Raw genomic sequence first — 15,575 nt, forward strand, 5'->3', positions numbered from 1 at the left:
TTGGCTAAATGTAATTTAAGAAATGTATGTGCCCTCAAAGGATCTGAATAAGGCCATTTTAAATGATTGAGTGAGTGTAGTAATCACTCACTAAACAGACTCCTCTAGATTGTAAACTCCATGTGGACAGGCAATAGGTGTGTTCTTGCAAAAGGTTACCTTAAGGAAAAGTGGCACCAATTTACTCACCTTTATCAGCATCATGTGCATGTATAAACATCCTGTGGCCTAGTGCAAAAGAGCCATGGTTTCCTTACTCACCCTTATCAGCATCATGTGCATGTATAAACATCCTGTCGCCTAGTGCAAAAGAGCCATGGGTTTTTCCTTTGTGTGACCATATGTAAATTGCTTAATTTCTCTGTGCCTCAAATAATGTCTTCATAAAATGTGGATAAAATACCTATTTTCATTTCCTCTTATAGTGTGAGCCCCATGTCAGTCAGGGACTGGGTTCAATCCAATTATCTTATATTTCCCCCAGTGCTTAGCTTAGTTCATGACCTTCAGTAAGCACTTATTAAATACCATCATTATTGTTATCATTTCATCAAATGCATGGGCTCACAAGCAGTTTCTTGTAATAACGCAACACATCAAGCCCTAACAGGTATACCTCTTTGGAAAAATGCTCCCAATTTCTTAACAGTATCCTAACCGAAACGTGAAGTGAAACAAGCTACAGCTAAAAAACTGAGTATCATTTATGAGATATGTCTTTTTGGATTTAGGGGGTAATTATAAGTTAATTTTGATCTTCAGGGCCTGTTGTTTATTCATAGAATTATGTAGAATCTCAGTTGCAAATATAATTATAAAATATTTGAGACATTCAAATCAAATATCTAATGCCTATCACACATGAAATTACACAGAGATGGTACTGACACATAAGTTTATTTTATAGTAGGCATTTTTTCTAGTCCCACTTGGATACTTGTAAAACCTTTTGTTAACTTTATCCCAAAGTAATGTGTATATTTTTGCCAATAGTGAGTTGAGTTTGTTTCCAGTTTTTAGCATTTTATACAGCGGTTCTCAAGTTAAACGCTTCACAAGGTTAATGTACTCTTGGCAGACCATAAAGAGACTGACTAATCTACCAAGGTAGCATTGAGTACAGACAAAGCAGAAGATGGTCAGATCCCTCTCACGTCCTCCCCTTGGGGCGGTGGCACAAATCAAGAAGCAGAGGGTCCGCGAGTCCTCGGCCCAATTCCGAGTTTGTCTCTGGCGACTCTCAGCAGCACTTTTTCTACCCAGACCTCATTGTGTTGTTGAAAAGGAAATGTACACATGTATGGTGTAGTGGATGGGTTCTATTCTTGCCTCTGCACTTGTCTGTGTGACCTCGGGCAAATCCCTTCCCTTCTCTGGGCCTTAGTTACCTCATCTGTAAAATGGGGATTGAGACAGTGATTGTATCCAACCCGATTTGCTTGTATCTACCCCAGCACTTGGTACAGTGCCTGGCACATAGGAAGGACTTAACAGATACCACAATTATTATTGATAATAAGCAGCGTGGCTCAGTGGAACGAGCACGGGCTTTGGAGTCAGAGGTCATGGGTTCGAATCGCAACTCCGCCACATGTCTGCTGTATGCCCTTGGGCAAGGCACTTAACTTCTCTGAGCCTCAGCTACCTCATCTGTAAAATGGGGAGTAAGACTGTGAGCCCCCCGTGGGACAACTTGATCACCTTGTACTCCCCCTCAGCGCTTAGAACAGTGCTGTGCACATAGTAAGCGCTTAACAAATGCCATTATTATTATTATTATTATTATTATTATTAAAAAGCAAAGCAGTTTCCTGCTTAGTTTAATGCTGGAAAGTGACTGATATGGTTTAATATTGTCATTGTCTGCTAGTAGATCTGAGCCCTGAATGATCATCTCTAGCAAAACTAAAGCTCCTTAAGGGTGTTTTAAACTAGTTTAGTTATCCTTTATATCCTTTATATAAATAATTTCCTCTTTTTGCAATGGCAAAAATTTTTGGATCAAGCTATATTGTTCATTTGAGACACTTCAGTTTTTCTAAATGAAGAGTTTAGTTGATTTTAAATAGTCCGGATAAAAGTTAGTATAACTGATCATTTTATTGTCAGGAAGTTAGCATGAGCAGCACATAATGTTCTGATTAGTGATTAGATATAATGTCCCACCTTCATAGGAAAGATCCTAGAACTTACTCCACATTCAGTTGTATTACATAATCAGTTGCGTCTTAATGAAATCGTTAAATACAATCTTCTATCTTTGTTTTCCATAGTGCGTTTACTATTTTTATAGTGACTTCCCTTTTGACATTTTCTAATCTAAGCCCGGGAAATGGCAAACTATTTCTTTTTGTATAATATGCATGATTGGCTTCTGTGACCCAAAACTGCTAAATGCATTTTTCACAATTCTTTTAGGGCAGTTTCATAAGAGATTTGTGCTATTGGTGCACAGAAAAATCAAATATGTACAAATTAAATCTAATCACAAAAGCTTTATTGTAGAACCCATAATTGTGTCATCAAATCCCCAGAGAACTGGTTTAAGGTAAAGAAACCAGAAAAATTGAGGACTTCATAGGGTAAGAAAGACTCCCCCAGGTACTCTTGAGGGAAGAGAGCTAAAATTGGCATAGTGGTACCCCATTTACTGCTCCCCTACATGGCATGGTTTCATTATCCTCTGCTCCCCTGAGCCCCAGGCTCCTCTGACCCCTGTTATAGCTGGCGATCAGAGGAGGCCAGGAGACAAAAGGCTCAGAGGAACCGAAGAGTCCAATTGTCAGGATTATATCTTCATATACAGGACATAATGAGCTCTGTTTCAGGTAACTCTCTCAAAACAGCAAATGTGACAAATCTGTACTTTGTTTCCTTTTCTTAAGAAATAAGAAAATTAGTATAAAAAATAAGCACACGTTTTACCATCCAAGATCACCAAATGGCCCCTTGGAATCCAGTAAAACCCAATGTTCTTACTTATGAAATGCCAGCTTAATAATCAGATAGAGCATGTGTAGTTGAAAATTGAAATTCAGGATAGTTCTACTAGGAAAGTGATGTTGAGAAATGAAGAAGTTGCCTGAATAATTGCCTTTTATATTCAGCAAAGGATGTATCTGCCAGCTTTATTTTTAACCGATAAATCTCAGTGAATAAATAGCACAACAAATTTCTGGAAAAATATATAAAATAAGCCTGATGTGTGTGTATACAGATTTGAAATATATGTGTGTATGTGTGTGTATATATGTGTGTGTATGTGTGTGTGTGTATATATTCATTCATTCATTCATTGTCGTATTTATTGAGCACTTATTGTGTGCAGAGCACTGTACTAAGCGCTTGGGAAGTACAAGTTGGCAACATATAGAGATGGTCCCTACCCAACAGCGGGCTCACAGTCTGGAAGGGGGAGACAGAGAACAAAACAAAACATATTAGCAAAATAAAATAAATAGAATAAATATGTACAAGTAAAATAAATTGAGTAATAAATACGTACAAACAAATATACATATAGACAGGTGCTGCAAGGAGGGGAAAGAGGTGAGGCGGGGGAGGGGGAGAAGGGAGAGAGCAAGGAGGGGGCTCAGTCTTGGAAGGCCTCCTGGAGGAGGTGAGCTCTCAGTAGGGCTTTGAATGGAGGAAGAGAGCTAGCTTATATATGTGTGTGTGTGTGTGTATATATAGATGTGTGTGTATATATATAGATGTGTTTGTGTATATATATAGATGGGTGTGTATATATAGATGTGTGTGTATATATAGATGTGTGTGTATATATAGATGTGTGTATATATATATATATATATAGATATGTGTGTGTGTATATATATAGATGTGTGTGTATAGGTGTGTGTGTATATATAGATATGTGTGTATATAGATATATGTGTGTATATATAGATATGTGTGTATATGTGTATATGTATATATGTGTGTATGTATATGTGCATGTATATGTGTGTATATATGTGTGTATGTATATGTGTGTGCATATATATGTGTGTGAATATGTGTATTTTTATATATATATATGTGTGTGTATGTATATATGTATGCACATATATGTGTGTGTGTGTATATGTATCTGTATATATATAGGTGTATATATGTGTGTGTGTATATGTGTGTATATGTGTGTGTGTATGTGTGTATGTGTGTATATATATGTGTGTGTATGTGTATATATATGTGTGTGTGTATGTGTGTATATATGTGTGTGTATGTGTATATATATGTGTGTGTATGTATATATATATATGTGTGTATATATGTGTGTGTATGTGTGTATATATATGTGTGTATGTGTGTATATGTATGTGTGTATGTGTGTATATGTATGTGTGTATGTGTGTATATGTATGTGTGTATGTGTGTATATATATGTGTGTATATATATGTGTGTATGTGTGTATATATGTATATATATATGTGTGTGTGTGTATGTGTATATATGTGTGTATATATGTGTGTATGTGTGTGTATGTATATGTGGATATGTGTGTGTATGTATATATGTGTGTGGATATATATATATATATATGTGTGTGTGTGTGTGTGTATATGTGTATATATATGCGTGTGTATGTATGTGTTTATGTGTGTATATATATATGTGCATGTATGAATATATATGTATGTATATATGTGTGTATATGTATATATGTATGTGTGTGTATGTGTGTGTGTATGTGTGTATATGTGTGTATGTATGTGTATATATGAGTGTGTGTATTTGTGTGTGTATATGTGTGTGTGTACGTATATGTGTGTGTATATGTGTGTGTATGTGTGTATATGAGTGTGTGTATATGTGTCTGTGTATGTGTGTGTATATATATGTGTATGTGTGTATATATGTGTGTACACATGTGTGTGTATATATATATACACATATGTATATATGTGTGTGTATATGTGTGTGTATGTATATGCATATGAGACATGGTTTATATTTTTAGGATATGCCATGTGTGTGCATATTTTTGAACTATTTCAGCCACTGTTTCATTCCAGTCTACTGGGCAAGTTCAGGGTAGCTTTGTTTTCTGCTTTTTAAAAATCTTATGGCCTCCACTGATTAAATAGCCTGGTGGTGCCATCTTATAGCGGGTGTTCACAAGTAATGGGAGCTGTATATTTGCATGTGGTTTTGAGACCCCTATAATTTGTTTGTGCCAAATATTAACTAAAGTAACTCAACAAAGAAAAACGTGCATCTGGAACATGTTGAAATGTGAAACCTCTAAATCTATAACTGGTCATGGAAACTTCACCAAGTCCATATATAGGTATATGCACACATGTACGTACACACACACACACACACACACTCACTCACTCACTCACTCACTCCCCCCTAGGCTGCAGTGCAAAATATGATCAGAAGCCCTTTAAATTGATTGAATAATTGCATATGGGCTTGAATTTTGAATAGTTATCTAATTATAGTGGCCTGATTCACTTATTTGAATGCTGTCTTCCCACAAATGTGTTCTTATTATTTATTCATTGCCTGCATTTTTTAAAATGTGCTCAGTGTTTTGTCCTTATTGTTTTCTCTAGGTAAAGGTCTGGGTGTGAAATGCTTTGTGTCATTTCAAAGGAAAGGAAGGGTACTTTTATTTTCAGTTTTACATTTTCAGGTATTAAAAAGCTGATACTGAATGTGCTAACTCTAAAAATTAGCTGCAGTATTTACTGCAACAGTGTAACTGGATGTTGATTTTTATGTTTACTCTTTAGCTACAGCTCCTTCTATCCATATCTGGGATGCAGTTAACAAGCAAACTCTGTCAGTATTGCGATGTTACCATTCCAAGGGAGTTTGTTCGGTAAGCTTCAGTGCCACTGGTAAACTGCTTCTGTCAGTAGGGCTGGATCCAGAACACACTATTTCCATTTGGAAGTGGCAGGAAGGTAGGAAAATGCTTTTATTTTGTTTGTTCATATTTTTAAAAAATATGTTAACGTGCTAATAACCAACACTTGTTTACATTTCATATAGAATTTCTTTATTAACTGTATTACATTTTTTCCATCATCATTGGGAAGCCATGCAGCCTAGTGGAAAGAACCCAGGCCTGGAAGTAAGAGCACCTTCGTTCTAATCTCTCCTCCTGTGTGACCTTGGGCAAGCCACTTAACTTCTCTGTTCCCCAGTTCCCTCATCTGAAATATGGAGATTCAATACCCGTCTTCCCTCCTAGTTAGACTGTGAGCCCCAGATGGGACCTGATGATCTTGTATCTACTCCAGCACTTAGTAGAAGTCTTGGCACATAATAAGCACTAAGAAATACCACAACTATTATTATTATTAGTAGTAGTAGTAGTAGTAGTAGTAATAAAAATAGTAATAAAGGTCACAGTACTGACATGAAATAGATATTTATTGTATTGTTGTATGTGATGAGGCTGATGGTCTCCTCCCATAATGTGTAGTTAAACATTGTCCCTTGCTGCCCTGTTAAATATATTAACCACAGTGCTTTTATCATAGACTGTGAGCTCCTTGTGGTTAGGGAACAAGTCTATCAACTTTGTTTTGTTGTACTCTTCCAAGAGCTTAGTGCAGTGCTCTGCACACAGTAAGAACTCAATAAATATGATTGATTGATCTTTGGCAAGTCTTCCTGGCATCTCTTTTCTTTTTTAGGGTTTTTAAGTGCTTGCTATGTTCCAGGCACTGTAGATACAAGATAATCAGGTTGTCACCCCATTTCACTCCCATTTCCAATTCCTGTATGTCAGACTGATCCATCTTGTGTTTCTGTCTCTTAACTGTGCACTATTAAACCACATCATTTGAGATTTTGCTTCATGGTTCCTTTGAAACACTTTTTATGTCCACTTTGTGGTTACACTGTTTCTGCTTACCATAAAGCAGCTGCTTGGTATCTTGCTGTCCTCCAATTCCCCACATGTTCCATTCAGAGAAGTTTTGAGGCAATGAACCTACCTTCAATACTGGTAAAGTAATTAGATTCCAGAATCTTCTATTGTCATCTGATGTTAAATATGAAGCATAGATAGTATTGGCTGGACTCAAACAGTGTGCTCCCCGGTCAATCAGTTGTATTTATTGAGCACTTAGTGTGCAGAGCACTGTACTAAGCACTTGAGAGAGTACAGTATAACAGAGTTGGTAGATAGATTCCTTGTCCACAGTGGTATTTGTTATGGTTTTTGTTAAGCACGTACTATATTCCAGGCACTGTTCTAAGCACTTGACTAGATACAAGGTAATCAGATTGGACACAGTCCCTGTCCCACAGAGGGCTCACTGTCTTAATTTGCATTTTACATATGAGGGAACTGAGGCACAGAGACATTAAGTCACTTGCCTAAGGTCACTCAGCAGACAAGTGGCAGAGTTGGGGTTAGAACCCATGGCCTTCTGACTCCCAGGCCCCCTGACTCCGGTGGTCTGTCCACTAGGCCATGCTGACCTATCCCAGTGAGCAAGAGATCAGTTTACCTACATATGGAGGTGCTCAGAGATGTCTCTATTCCTTACTCTCGACTTTCCAGCCTCTAATCTTTGGCTCACACTGTTTCCCTGGCTTGGAATTCATTTTTTTTTTACTAAGGTATTTGTTAAGCTCTTACTATGTGCCAGGCAGTGTTTTAAGTGCTGGGGTAGATACAAACTAATTAGATTGGACACAGACTATGTTCTTCATGGGGCTCTTAGCATAAATCCCCATTTTACAGATGAGGTAACTGAGGCACAGAGAAGTTATATGCCTTGCTCGAGGTCACACAGCAGACAAGTGGCAGAGCCAGGATTAGAACCCAGATCCTCCTGACTTCCAGGCCTATGCTCTATCCACTAGGACACACTGTTTCTCATTTCCTCCCTGTATCTCTCCCACTGCTTTCAGGCATGCTCATGTTTTCCCTATTCTAAAAGTAACCCCTCCCTTGACCCCACGGCTCCCTCCAGCTCTCACCCCATCTCCCTCTTACCATTCCTCTCTAACCTCCTTGAGTGAGTTATCTACACCCACTGCTTCAAGTTCCTCTCCTCCAATTCTGTCCTTGACCCCTCCAATGTGTCTTCCTTCTCCATCACTCCACAGAAACTGCCCTTACAGAGGTCACAAATGATCTCCTTCTTGCCAAAACCAAAGGCCTCTACTCCATCTTAATCCTCCTTGACCTATCAGCTGCCTTAGATGCTGTTGACTACCCCCTTCTCCTGGAAACATCCAACCTCAGCCACACTGACACTGTCCTCTCCTGGTTCTCCTCCTATCTCTCTAGTCACTCATTCTCAGTCTCTTTTTTCCAGGCCCCTTCTCTGCCTCCCACCCCCTAACTGTGGGGGTCCTTCAAGGTTCAGATCTATTCTCCATCTACACCTACTCCCTTGGAGAACTCATTCATTCACAAGGCTTCAGCTACCACCTCTATGTGGATGATTCCCAAATCTACTTCTCCAGCTCCCTCTCTGCAGTCTCACATTTATTCTTGCCTCTAGATAGCTCTACTTGGATGTCAGTGCCATCATCTCAAACTTAACATGTCCAAAACAGAACTCCTTATCTTCCCACCTCCCCTGTTCTCCCCTTGACTTTCCCATCACTGCACTGAGCACCATCCTCTTTCCTGTCTCACAAGCCCATAACCTTGGTATTATCCTTGATTCCTTTCTCTCATTCAACCTACGTACTCAGTCTATCACTAAATCCTGTTGTTTCAACCTTTGCAGCATCACCAAAATCCATCTTTTCCTCTCCATCCAAACTGCTGTCATGTTAATCCAAGCATTTATGCAATCCCACATTGATTACTTTGTCATCCTCCTTTCTGACCTCCCTGCCTTCTGTCTCTCCCCACTCCAGTCCATACTTCACTCTGCTACCCAGATCATTTTCCTAAAAACATTCAGTCCATGTTTTCCCATTCGTCAAGAAGTTCCCATGGTTGCCCATCCACCTCTGCATCAAACAGAAACTCCATACCATCAGCTTTAAAGCCCTCAATCTCCTTGCTACTCTTCTACTACAGCTCAGCCTGCACACTTTGCTCCTCTAATGCCAACCTACTCATTATACCTTGATCTCATCTATCTCACTGCCAACCTCTTGCTTACATCCTGCCTCCAGCCTGGAATCCTCCCTTTTCATATCTGGCAGACAATTAATCTCCCCACCTTCAAAGTCTTATTGGAGGCTTATCTCCTTAAAGAAGCCTTCCCTGACAAAGCCCTCATTTCCTCTTTTCCCACTCCCTTCTGCATCAGCCAGCCCACAGCACTTATGCACAAACCTGTAATTTTATTTATTCATATTAATTTCTGTCTCCTCCTCTAGACTGTAAGTTCACTGTGGGCAGGAAATATTCCTTTTGTTGTGTTGTACTCTCCCAAGCGCTTAGTGCAGTACCCTGCACATAGTAAGTGCTCAATATATACAATTGATTGATTGATGTGGGAGACTACAGACTTCCCCATAATTAAAGCCCTTCTGAAATTCCATCCTCCTTCAACAAGCCTTCCCTAATTAATTCCCAGCCCCTAAGATGTTTAAACCCATCAATTAATCCTAGCACTTACCTCAGTACTTACACATTTGCTTCATTTGAACATTGATTATTTGTATTTTTTATAATAATAATAATGATGGCATTTATTAAGTGCTTACTATGTGCAAAGCACTGTTCTAAGCACTGGGGAGGTTACAAGATGATCAGGTTGTCCCAAGGGGGGCTCACAGTCTTAATCCCCATTTTACAGATGAGGTAACTGAGGCACAGAGAAGTTAAGTGACTTGCCTAAAGTCACACAGCTGACAATTGGCAGAGCCGGAATTTGAACCCATGACCTCTGATTCCAACCCCCGGGCTCTTTTCCACTGAGCCACGCTGCTTCTCTAATGTCTCTATCTCCCTGACCTGTTAGAGTGTAAACTCTCTGTGGGCTGAGAATACATTATGTCTTTGTTTTGCTCTTCCTAAGTGCTTAGTTCACTGCATTGCATCCAGATGCAATTACTACTTCTAATTACTATACTGATTTCTAGAGTTTTGGGGGGAGGCAAGGTGCTTTTACTGTATCAAGATTGTATTGCCAAAAAAAGGATGTTTTCTTTAATCACTTTTCTATTAATGGAACATCAAATTTTAGTAATCCTAAATGCATAGTAGGCTTGGTTTTTTAAAACTGGTAATTTCTTGGAGCTTTGCCAATTTTAAAATAATCATATTTTGATCAGCAAACTTTATTTCTGTGTAATTAACCAAATACCCCTGTGTTGTTGTTTTCTTCGTTGCTAGGTGCCAAAATTGCCAGCAGGGCTGGTCATAATCAACGTATTTTTGTGGCAGAATTCAGACCCGATTCTGATACCCAATTTGTTTCAGTTGGAGTGAAGCATGTGAGGTTCTGGACCCTTGCGGGAAGGGCTTTGCTTAGTAAGAAAGGACTACTGAGCACCATAGAAGATGCCCGGATGCAGACCATGCTAGCTGTGGCTTTTGGAGCAGTATGTGCCATAATATAGTTACTGTAAACATATTTTTGATCTCACTTTTCTCTTTGTACAGTGGAAACCAGATTACTCAAAATGGCCTTTCCTAGTTAACCTGGGTAACTAGATACCTGAATTAATATAGTTTATATGAACTCATTGCTACTCTTCCTACCAGATATTACTAAGTACAAATTTATGCTTTTCGAAAATCCAAGGTTTACAAAAAGAATGTCAAGTTTAAAACCTGATTTATTCCTTAAATAGTTATCTCCCTCATCAATAAATAAGTCAAATGTAGGTGCTCTTGATTGACTCTTCAGGCTTTTGAAATCCCCCTTACAGTCCTCCTGTCCTGGATCAGGTGTGTTGAAATCAAGGATTTTTCCCCCAGACCTGATGTGTTTTGGAATTTTTCTTGGAAAGGGGAATCCCTAGCGTGTCACTTAGCTTACACAAGCATTTTCTGACTAGAGAATCCCCAAACTACAAGGTAAAATGTCACCTCCAGCACAGGCGCCAACTTGGAGGAGGGACAATGGTGGCCTTCCCCTTGTTCTCCCAGAATTTGGAAAGTGTGCATGGAGACATTCTAATAATAATAATAATACTGTAAGTCAAGCATTGTACTAAGCACTGGGATAGATTCAAAAAAGTTGAGCCCACCTCACCCTTGGTTAGATGGCATAGGGTTTGCTTTCCCCATTGCAGAACGCAGAGGGGGTTGTGAGGCCCGTTGGGAACTCCTTCCACCTCTGGCTCTGCCAGAAACCCCAGAAAGAACAAGTCAGGGGCTCCCCTTGTCCCTGTGGGGCTCCTGGGCTAGGCTGAAGAGCTCTAGCCTACTAACCCAGCCCCAACCCCTAACAGGGACTTCAGAGGTGAGCCAGGATTTTTCATCTCCAGTGGAACCGGGTGAGAGACCTTTACACTTTCCTCAGGCTCTGGTGCTGGCTGGGGGTGGTTGCTCTCTCATTCTGGCCCCAGGGCCAGCTGGGAGTTTTGTGGTGCCCCTGCCAGAGTCCAGGCCTGGATGCTTTTATCATTGAAACCGCATGGTTTCAATGACTACATGGCATAGGAAAGCCCATATCAGTGATCTGAATTTTCAGGCTACCCTTGACTTGTGTGTATACCCCACTTGGAATGAGCTCATTGTATACAGGAAAGCCCATTTAATCACAGAAGAAATGACAGGGAGAACAAAACATCTAGGTTTTTGTAGACTTTACTGAATCACAGGCTCCACGGAGCAATCCAAACCCTTCTTTATTTTATTGGTTGTTAATAACAGCAATAGTGATAATACAGATACTGAATTCTCTCACCTCCACAGTCACCCCACCCCATCCAAAAAGAAGGCTGGAATCCCCTAAAGAGTGAAAGTGTTCAAGCTGATTAACTTATATCTACCCCAGTTCTTAGAACAGTGCTTGACTCAGCACTTTACAAATAATAATAATCACAGTGGTATTTGTTATGCACTTACTATGTGCCAGGCACTGTACTATGTGCTGGAGTAGAAACAAGCTAATTTGGTTGGGCGTAGTCCCTGTTCCATATGGGCTCACCATCTTAAACCCTATTTTACAGATGAGGTAACGGAAGCATAGAAAAGTGAAGTAACTTGCCTAAGGTCACACAGCAGACGAGTTGGAGAGCAGGGATTAGAACTCAGGCCCATCTGATTCCCAGGCCCATTCTCCATCTACTAGGCCATTCTGCTTCTACAATAATAATAATAATACTAATAGTGATAATAGTGTTCCCGAAAAGTTAAGTAAAAGCCACCCAACTCTTGTCTCTCAGGCCCTATCCCTGGGCATTCCTGATGAACACTTGCATCTTCAGTCTACTTTGGGCTAGAATTGTGAATCAGTCCACCCCAGCACTATCCCAGATTCCAATTCCTCTACCCCCACTCTGGGCCCCACTGATTTGGGATGATCCCAACTCCCTGTGACTATGCAGCCTTCCCCTGTGGCCTCCAGACTTCCCCAAGCTACTGGGATATGGGGAAAGAATTGCCCCAAAGCCACATCCTGCCACCTCATTGGAGCTCTCAGGAACTTGATCCTCCTGCTCCCAGCCGTGGGCAGCAAGTAGTGGGCTGAGCCTCCAAGAAGCAGAGTGTAGGCTGACTGGAAATGACAATGAAATTCTCTGTTTGGAAACATTTTGTGCAGAAGTGTAATTTTTGAGTCGGGAAACTGGTTTTATTTGAATTATGTAGAAATTTGGTATTCTTAACTAAGATAGCATTGTTGATAGAGAATTTCCGGGGAGACTTTGAAATTAAATCCTTAAAATAATCAATTTGCTATGATCATGTTTGTTGTAGCCAGAGTGCTCTATAATTCCATACCTTTTTTCCCCCCTTTTCATGTTTGGCAATTCACAGGAACTGTGGAGAAGAAAGTAGTTTTCCTCCACACCCTCTTCTTTTTGCCTCCCTGTGGAATTACTCCCTCAGTGGTAGTTGCCTGGCTCCCATTCAGAGACTTGTAAGTGCTCCCTCCTCAGTTATCTATCAATCAGTGTCATCTGTTGAAGGCATAGGGAGCCCAAAGCACTCTATTAAGCACATGGAAGAGAAAATAGGTGCAAGGTGCATGTTTCCTGTCCCAAGGAGCGTACCATCTAAAGAACGTGACAGACAAAAAAAAAAAAAATATATATATATATATATATATATATATATATATATATATTTACAAAGAGTGGGAGCAGGAGGAAGATAAAGGTCATAATAATAATCATTGCAGTATTTGTTAAGCATTTACTATGTGTCAAGGACTGTACTAAGCACTGAGGTAGATACAAGATATTCAAACCAGACCCGATCTCTATCCCATTTGGAGCTCACAGTCTACTTGGAGGGAGAACTGGTATTTAGCCGAGTTGGAAACTGAGACACAGAGAAGTTAAGTTTCTTGCACAAGGTCACACAGCAGACAAGCGATGGAGCTGGGATTAGAACGAAAGTTCCCTGACTGCCAGGTGTGTGCGCTCTTGCTCCCCAAGGCCATGCTGACAGGAAGTTGCACAGATGTCAGGATGGAGTAGCTGAAGAAATAATTGACTATACCATTAAATATGAACTGTAAATAAAGGCTGAGCTTAGCTTATTGTGGGCAAGAAATGTCGCAGTTTATTGTTGTACTGTACTTTCCCTAACACTTGGTCCAGTACTCTGCAGACAATAAGCGCTTAATAAATGCGACTGAATACATAAGTGCTGATGGTGGCTATTGGGTTGGCACAACTGGGGGTTGTGAATTAATTGCCAGGTGGAGGACATAGTGTACCCTGTGGCTCCGCTGATGGTAGCATCACTGTCCACACCTTCGGTGGACTTTGTAAGTAAACATGGTGTCGATTAATAACACACAAGTGGCTGAAAAACTGTGCTTGGGCCTCCGGCCCTTATCCTGACCCCTGCCCGTCAACAGGGCTCTGCTGCACTGTCATTTGCAGGCTTAGCACCGTGCAGGATGGAATATTCGGACCCTGGGCATAAAGTAATATATTTTATCCCCCGTCCCCATCGAAGCCCATAGAAGAATATCTTTGTGTATTCATGACTACCTCTTTCTCTCCCAGGGAAGAGGGAATAATGCTTTTTTTTTTTTATTCCACTAAAGGAAAGGTGGAACAAAAGCACCAATTAAGAGTAGAGAATTGGAATCAATACTCTTTTTATAGACCACCCTTATGTTTCATAGATACTCTGCAAAGATTGTAATTAGGATAACCTGAGTGACCTTTTAGCCATAGGCTTACTAACAGTATTTTTCGTCATCCTTTTTTGGTTATTGATCAATGAGATGTGTGACCTTGTGCTTCTTCAACCTGAAGAAATTCTGTTTAGCTGATTCTCAGTTACCTGTGCTAATGCCTGGATTGTGTGAAATCCACAGGTAATTTAAAGGCTTACTTTATATAGTAGCTTAACCACTTCTCCCACCTACCAAAGAGCATGAAGGGATTCAAAGTTGGTCGGCAGAAGTCGGCAGAAGAGAGAAGGAACAGAAGCAGACTAGGCTCTTAAGTGATCCAGAGTTGACTCTGAAGGATATTAAAGAACTGTATGTATTTCTTTTTACCTTGCTTGACTCCTATGATGAGTGTCCTCCCCTTCTCCCCCTACCCCACTTTCAGAATAACTTGACATTTACAGGCACTATCAGTGGAGATGTTTGTGTTTGGAAAGATCATATTCTGTCCCGAATTGTGGCCAAAGCTCATAATGGACCCGTGTTTGCAATGTATACTACATTGAGAGATGGGCTCATCGTAACAGGTGGCAAGGAAAGACCGTGAGTTTACTCTTCATTGTTTGACAGTGTCACTGGTTATTGCACCATGGCTTACTGGGTAGAACATGGGCCTGGGAGTCAGAAAGTCATGGGTTCTAATTCTGACTTCACCGCTTGTCGGCTGTGTAATCTTGGGCAAATCACTTCACTTCTCTGGGCCTCAGTGCCGTCATCTGTAAAATGGGGGTTGAGACTGTGAGCCCCACATGGAACAGGGACTGTGTCCAACTGAATTTGCTTGCATCCACCCCAGCACATAGTACAGGCCTGGCACAAAGCAAGTGCCTAAGAAATACTATTATTATTATTATAAGATCCATAAATACAGTTGTGTTTTTATAACTGAGGCTGACAATTTGTACTTCCTCCACCTTAAACTTTTGGCCTTCTCTTTGATTCTCTACCTCTACTCTCCTCCCTTCCCCTTCTCTTGGCTGCTTTTATGTAGTCATCACTGTCAGTGGTATTTATTAAGTGCTTCCTCTATGCTAGCACTGTACTGCGTGGTTGGAGAGTACAGTAGAGTTAATGGACATTGATCCTTGCCCCGAAGGAGCTTAGTGGGGGAGAGCAATATGAAAATATACTTCAGGCTACATAAGTGGGGGGAAGGAACATAGGCTGATTTGTTTAATCTTTTCTCTTTCCAAATCCTATTATTTCTTCTCCTCTCACCTTCAGATCTTTCTATTCTTTTTCCAGTGCTTGATTGCTTCTGTTTTCTCTCATTTCATTTGAATCTGTGCTGACTTTTCCTTTACTACATTTTCTTGTCA

General features: G+C 40.3%; 1 protein-coding gene across 4 annotated transcripts in view; it reads left to right on the forward strand.

The window, feature by feature from the left end:
• EML5 (EMAP like 5) overlaps positions 1-15,575 on the forward strand; it is a 171,105-nt gene that overhangs the window by 141,455 nt on the left and 14,075 nt on the right. For all 4 annotated transcript variants that reach the window (XM_038744472.1, XM_038744473.1, XM_038744474.1 and 1 more), the window contains 3 exons: positions 5,752-5,925; positions 10,287-10,495; positions 14,642-14,799. In XM_038744472.1, coding sequence (XP_038600400.1) covers positions 5,752-5,925; positions 10,287-10,495; positions 14,642-14,799 — 541 coding nt within the window. The remainder of the gene's footprint in view (positions 1-5,751; positions 5,926-10,286; positions 10,496-14,641; positions 14,800-15,575) is intronic.

The sequence above is a fragment of the Tachyglossus aculeatus genome, chromosome 1 (assembly GCF_015852505.1).
Source record: "Tachyglossus aculeatus isolate mTacAcu1 chromosome 1, mTacAcu1.pri, whole genome shotgun sequence".
NCBI classification, from domain to species: Eukaryota; Metazoa; Chordata; class Mammalia; order Monotremata; family Tachyglossidae; genus Tachyglossus; species Tachyglossus aculeatus.